Source organism: Prionailurus viverrinus, chromosome B1, assembly GCF_022837055.1.
Source record: "Prionailurus viverrinus isolate Anna chromosome B1, UM_Priviv_1.0, whole genome shotgun sequence".
Taxonomy (NCBI): Eukaryota; Metazoa; Chordata; class Mammalia; order Carnivora; family Felidae; genus Prionailurus; species Prionailurus viverrinus.
In genome coordinates, this window is record NC_062564.1 from 34,578,859 (window position 1) to 34,585,625 (window position 6,767).

The 6,767-nt window shown below is 50.2% G+C and overlaps 1 protein-coding gene across 1 annotated transcript; it reads left to right on the forward strand.

The window, feature by feature from the left end:
• The first annotated feature begins 2,113 nt into the window (after positions 1-2,113).
• On the forward strand, positions 2,114-6,508 carry NKX3-1 (NK3 homeobox 1). The gene is made up of 2 exons (XM_047857648.1): positions 2,114-2,435; positions 3,528-6,508. The coding sequence occupies exons 1-2, from the start codon at positions 2,159-2,161 to the stop codon at positions 3,944-3,946; spliced, it is 696 nt and encodes a 231-aa protein (XP_047713604.1). The 5' UTR covers positions 2,114-2,158; the 3' UTR covers positions 3,947-6,508.
• The last annotated feature ends 259 nt before the right edge of the window (positions 6,509-6,767 follow it).

Sequence of the window (6,767 nt, forward strand, 5' to 3'; positions counted from 1 at the left end):
GCAATGAGAAAGTATTAACTATTAACAACAATATATGTGACAAGTGGGCCTCAGAGACATCACACTTAATGATAAAAGCCAGTTGCAAAAGGTTACATTGATACGATGTTTGGTTCCACTCGTGTAACGTTCTCTGAATGGTTAACCTATAGAGATGAAGAACAGATTAGTGGTTGCTGAGGGTCAGAGATGGACAGAAGGGGCTTGGATACACAAACACGAAGAGATAGCACAGGAAGTTCTTGTGTGGTGATGGAACAATTTTAGATCTTGATGGTAGCATTACAGGAATCTATACATGTGATAAAATTGCACAGAGCTAGACACACACAAAAACGAACGCAGGGGGCGCCTGGGTGGCGCAGTCGGTTAAGCGTCCGACTTCAGCCAGGTCACGATCTCGCGGTCCGTGAGTTCGAGCCCCGCGTCGGGCTCTGGGCTGATGGCTCAGAGCCTGGAGCCTGTTTCCGATTCTGTGTCTCCCTCTCTCTCTGCCCCTCCCCCGTTCATGCTCTGTCTCTCTCTGTCCCAAAAATAAATAAACGTTGAAAAAAAAAAAAAAAAATTTTAAAAAATAAAAAAAAAAAAAAAAAAAAAAAAACGAACGCAGGTTTTAAAATGATGAAAATAAAATAACGTCTGTAGTTAACGGTAATGCGCTGATGTCAACTTCCTGGTTTTGATATCATGCTGCAGTCACATAATATGTCATTGGGTGGACCCGGGAGTACTAATTTTGCAAACTCCTGTAAATCTGTAATATTGCAAAAGAAAATGTTTGAACTTTTTTTTTTTTTGGAAATGAAAAAAAATGAGAGAAGAAGACCGTATTTGCCAAAGACAGCGTGGTTCTCCTTATACAGACAGCCTGGTTCTCTTTGGCGGTTGCTTTATCCACAATGGCCTACTCCCTCTCTTTCCTCCCCAGACACTCCACATGACCCCCTTGTGAAGTTTCCAGTGGAATGCTAGGTGCCTTAGATCAGGAGGTACAGAAAACTTGCATACATAAAAATAGTTCAAAAGAACACCAGCATACCAGATTCATCAACTGTTAATATTTAACTCATTCACTTTATCAGATGGCATCTATCCATCAACCTATATCATTGTTTCTGAATCCTTTCAGGCTGTTTCTTCCACCGTGGGCCTCCCCCTAAGCACTTTCATGTTTATTTCCCAAGAATATTCTCTTACACAGTCACAGTACTTACTATTCATTTCAGTAATTGTTTTTCTTTTCTTTTTTTTTTTTTATTTAAGTTTTAGTTAGTTAACATACAGTCCAATATTGGTTTCAGGAGTAGACTTCTCAGTGACTCATCACTTACATACAACACCCAGTGCTCCTCACAAGTGCCCTCCTTAATACACATCACCCACTCACCTCCCTCCAGCAACCCTGCTAGTCCTGTCTTTAAGAGTCTCCCATGGTTTATTTCCCTCTTTTTTTTCACCTCCCATATGTTCACCTGTTTTGTTTCTGAAATTCCACATGTGAGAATCTCAGTAAATTTAACACTGATTCAATACTTTAATCCATCGTCCTTATTCCACTTTCATCAACGGCCCCAATAACGTCCAGTACAGAATCCAGCCTGGGGTCGGGTGCAGCACTGAGTTGTCCTGTCTCTTTGAAAGCCTTAGGAGATCCGGTTTTGCTACCCATCTCTCCTTGTCACGCAACCCCAGAAGTTGCGTCTGTAAACTGGGTCCTAGTAATTTCACCACCCTTCGTGAGCAAAGGCGCTTTAAACAATCTATGAGAGCTAAATCGGGTCTGTCTCTTCTGCATCATCCTTCCCCAGAAGGTCTAAACTTCCGATGTGGGTCGGAGCAGAGCAGACCCTCCTTATTCGGAGCCAGCGGAAAGATCGCAGGGCAGGGGGATGCAGGCCAGGGGCGAGGAGAAGGAACTGGGGGAGGAATCCTCCAGGGCAGCGGTGACGGAGACCCCGCGAGGGACTCCCCTCTCCACCCCCCTCACCTGGAGCGCCGGCGGCCAATCCGCGGCTGGGCCCGGCTGGCCGCGGCCAATGGGAAGGCGGCGCGGCGCGCTCCCCCGGGGCTATAAGTGCGCCGGGGCGGCGGAAAGTGAAAGTGGTGCGGACGCCGCGGACGCAGCTGACGCCGCCGGGGCTGCAGCCGAGCCGCCGGGATGCTCAGGGTTCCGGAGCCGCGGCCCAGGGAGGCGGGGGCGGCCGGCCAGTCCAAGCCGCTCACTTCCTTCTTCATCCAGGACATCCTGCGGGACGGCGCGGAGCGGCGCGGCGGCCACACGGGCAGCCCGCAGCCCCCGTGCCAGCCGGACGCGCGGCGAGAGCTGGAGCCGGAGCCCGAGGGAGGAAGAGGCGGCGCTGGGGCGCCGGAGGACGAGTGGGGCGCCCGGCCGCGCGCTGCGCAGGAGGCCGACAAGCCGGCGGCGAGCGAGCCAGGTGAGGCGGCCGGGCTGGGCCAGGGTGCGGTCCCGCAGGAGGGGCGGGCCGGCCTGGGGGCCGCGAGGGCGCGAGGGCGGGTCCGAGGCGGGACGGGCGCAGCCCCGGCTGCAGGGATGCGGGGCCCCGCGGCGACAGGCCAGGGGACCCCGCCGCCTCCCGCCGCGGGCGCGCCTCGGAAATTAACCCCGAGCCCGGCCGTCCGAGCGGCGCAGGGTTTTTGCATGGGCTGGACTCGCCGGGCACGGCGCTCTCAGCCCCGCGGGCTCTGGCGCCCCGGGCTCCCCTGCGAGCGCGCGCACCGCGTCCCCAACCCCAGAGTCCCCGGTGAAAACCCTGCCACCCGCTCCCAGCCACCGCGCGACCCTCGATCGGCGCCCGCCCCGCACTGCCTCTTGGCAGTTACGATTACTACCATATAACAAATAACTGATCGCAACTTATTAATATCAATAAATTAGGGTTTGACCAGGGAAGACCCCCTCTGCTTCCCAATTCCATGGGCAATAAAACTGAGTTTGGAAGGCCCCTCGGGCCTTCAGGAAATATAACACCGTTGGACACCTCTAGACTACTCTTATTTCCTTTGCTGTCACTTCGGATAAGGCATCCTACAGGCTTGTTTAGAAAAAAGGGGACTCAAGTCAGAGAATGAACTTGTCCTTAGCCCCTGCCACCTCTCCTATAGCGCAGACCCTCTCCTGCCACCTGGAAGTTAACACTGATGTCTTTGGGTCCTGCTTTACCAGGTGTTTTATTTCTGTGTCTTGCCTGGGTCCCTTCTCCCACCTCAATACACTGATCCGGGACCCTGTTTAATTCTGCTGGACAATATGGCAGGAAGTTCCACCACTAACCTCTCCTAACTTTGGGTTCTTGATGACTATTAGAAAACGAATACATAATATACGGATTCAGTCACTCCCTACTAGGGAGAGTTCCTTAGTCATGTGAAGAAAGCGAAATGTATCCAAGATGACACTGGGCCGTTTGTTCACTACCAGGGAGATAAGGGTGTATTGAATTCCGTTCTCTACCCTCTAACATGTAACCTTTTCCTTCCCATCCCTCCTTCTCCCTTCTCCTCTCCAGATGGACACTTTGAGGCTTATCTATTGGACTATGAAAACAGTGCAGGCGCCTTGCCAAGCCTTCCCCAAACCCCGAAGCAGCCACAGAAGCGCTCTCGAGCCGCCTTCTCCCACACTCAGGTCATTGAGTTAGAGAGGAAGTTCAGCCACCAGAAGTATCTGTCAGCTCCTGAAAGGGCTCACCTGGCCAAGAACCTCAAGCTCACTGAGACCCAAGTGAAAATATGGTTCCAGAACAGACGCTATAAGACCAAGCGAAAGCAGCTCACTTCGGACCTGGGAGGCCTCGAGAAGCACTCCTCCCTGCCGGCTCTCAAAGAGGAGGGTTTATCTCAAGCCTCCCTCATCTCCATGTGTAACAGCTACCCTTACTACCCCTACCTGTACTGCTTGGGAGGCTGGAACCCGGCTTTCTGGTAATGCCAGCTCAGATGACAATCACGAATGATCAAAAAACACTGCCTTCCCCAGCGTGTCTCTCTGGATGGCAAAAGGGACCAGGCTCAGGGAGGACAGAGGAGCAAGAGGTATGCAGGCCGAAATTGTTGGAGGTTTGCATGGACATCCTAGGTTCTTCACTGGGGGGCTGGTGAAAGATCTGGGACAGTGACTAATATCCAGATGGCTCCCTAACACATAAAATGGGCCATTTTTGCTCTTAAAGACCTGCGTGAAGTGGGGAGGGACAAAGTCTAGTGCTGTCTCTAGCACTTTCTATTTCCGTATGAGCAGTCCCCATCACTTCCGAGGATGTTGTTTCAACTCCATCCTCTTGTGTAACTGAGCATCAGCCTGGAGGGATGCAAACCTGAAGGGAAACAGGATGGCCAGGATGAAGGTGTCACCTCCTGAATCCTGAATCACACCTAAGTTCAAAAACCTCTCGTTGGCCTTGGTTTACAACGAAGGTTTCTCCCTGTCCCTGTGGGAGAGTGGAAGCCAGAGGCTCTTACAGAGAAACCGGTCCTGCTCAGCACAGATCGGCATGGGATATGGAGATGGGTAGGAGGAGGTGAAAATATAAGCTTCTTATTATTCCTTTTTAAGTAACACGCCAACCTTAAGTATTCACAGGGTGGCCCAAATAGAACAGGAAGCACTCACCGTGGTTTTAGGACAAGCTGTATAAACAGAACTCTGCTGCAAGGGGTGGGCCCGGGCCAGAAGAGTCTCCACATGTCTGAGACAGCAGCCTGAGGAGGGCCCTCGGCACTGCTGCTGGGCGGCATTACATTTTTATTAATAAAGGTTCAATAAAAGCCTCCCCTGGACCTTTTTTTGCCCCGGACCTGAGAATTCGAACGAGAAATTTCCTGGAGTTTTTGGGCTGTAATTCAGACTACATCATGGCAGATCACATAATCCTTTTCCTGTAAACTCCTGTCCTCCCTCCCTTCTTTTATTTTTTGTTCCTTCTCCACAACAATCACCCGCTGAAGGGCTTCTTTTCAGTCCAGACTTTTAGTCTGGCTGCACCTAACATATACACCTTCCTTATTTAGCCTGAGATCTGTTCTTTATCCCCCCCTGCCCTCCCCCCGACAAGGCTTTATCTCTCCTGGGGTTAAAAAAAAAAAAATTAGTGGAGGGGGCTGGAGATTCTGATTTGGCTAAAAGACATGCTTTTTTTTTTTTTTTTAACTAGCAATTATTTTAAAAAAAAAAAAAATACAACATTAAATCCCAAATCCTATTTAAAGACTTGACAGCTCTAAAAGTTCACTGCTACCTTTATAAACTTTCTGGTGGCTCTGTTGTTACAGTTCAAAGTCTGACAGCCCTCTGGGATCCCCAGAGGAGAAGGCAGAGAAGGTAAGAGGCGTTGGGCTTTCAGACACAAAGAGAACAAAATGAAGAACCGGGCATCGTTGAGCCGTCCGGTGGAAATACAGGGTTCACGGGCAGGGTGCAGAGAAAAGGCAGCTGGCACCTTGGGGAGCTGGGTCTCCAGCCACAAGCTGAGGGGGCACTTTGCCAGAAGGGGCTAAGAGAAAGGAAACAGTTTTCAAAACATTATAGTGGCGTCCATCACCAGACAATGAAACTGTCCAAATACTTCGGGAACTGCGTTTAATGCCTATAAAGAACGGGTCCCCCAAAAGAGACAACTAGTGACTTCAGCAAGAATGAGAAGAAGGCAAAGCAGAAATTGGGCCACCCTTCTGTTCCCACCCGATTGTTTAAGGTGACCTGGCAGAGGGGAGACATCAGAGTAAAAGAAGCCAGTTACTAATGAGGTACCCTGAGGCCTGGAAATCTCTTGATCCCACTACTTAATTCTGTTTAGCGAGAAACCATTCAATTTCCTCCTATTAAAAGGGCCGATTTACTGTTGGTGGCAAAACTGCCAGAGTTGATTGAAAGTTGGCCCGTTTCACCCCATTTTCTACCGTTTGGGCTCCACGTTGAAATACTGTTAAATGCTCGGCTGCTGACAAGTACTCGGGGCACAGCCAGCGGACTGGCCTAGATTGCTTGCTCCGTTCACATGTCTTTTAAGAGAAGCATTTAGTGCTCACTCCCTGCTCAGTACCCATTCTCGCCCACCCTCTCCATTTACTTCTTTTAACCCGCTGTTCTACAAATATTGAACATTGTACCATGATGGCGTGCTGTGTTCCAAAAAAAAAAAAAAAAAAAAGTCTTTGTTGAAGGTCATTTGGTCTGTGAATCCGTCTTCCTTTTCCTCCACTGGAGCGAGGCACTCGGCCACATCTGAACTGGCGGAACAAGCACTTGAAGAACTCCCGTTGGGTACCTGGTGGGTGAACTCGAGGGCGCCCCTGGCCACTTCACCCAGACAGCCTGTTTTCCGTTTCGTACGTTAGTTTGGATTCTCCACATGCGTATCAAACCCTGCTGCAGTCTGTGATGGGAAAGCCTGTGACTTGACATTTAGTAAAGGACCCCAGCCAAACTTTATTTTTCTATGTATTTTTTTTTCCAACAGGAGTGTTTTTAAAATAAAGAACTGTGACTTTATTAGACCTATTTGCGTGTGGTTTGAGCTTGACCTATTTGAGGTCAATAGGTTTGACCTATTTGAGCTTGCACACTTGGGGTTACCGTGTTCTCCCTCCCTCAGCCCGCCTGACAAATCTAAGGAGACCAAATAATCAAAGACGGTAGCTTAGCCAATGGCAGATGACGGGCGTTTTTTGTAAACGTACTGCCCATCCACACGCACACACATACATAAACGTGCGCACACACACACACGCACACACGCGCGCACACGCAC

What these genes read in the sequence shown, in the direction of transcription:
- NKX3-1 (XM_047857648.1), top strand. Translation starts at nt 2,159, where the DNA reads ATGCTCAGGGTTCCGGAGCCGCGGCCCAGGGAGGCGGGGGCGGCCGGC. An exon ending in GCCGGCGGCGAGCGAGCCAG is followed by an intron (nt 2,436 to 3,527) that starts GTGAGGCGGCCG and finishes TCTCCTCTCCAG; the next exon opens with ATGGACACTTTGAGGCTTAT.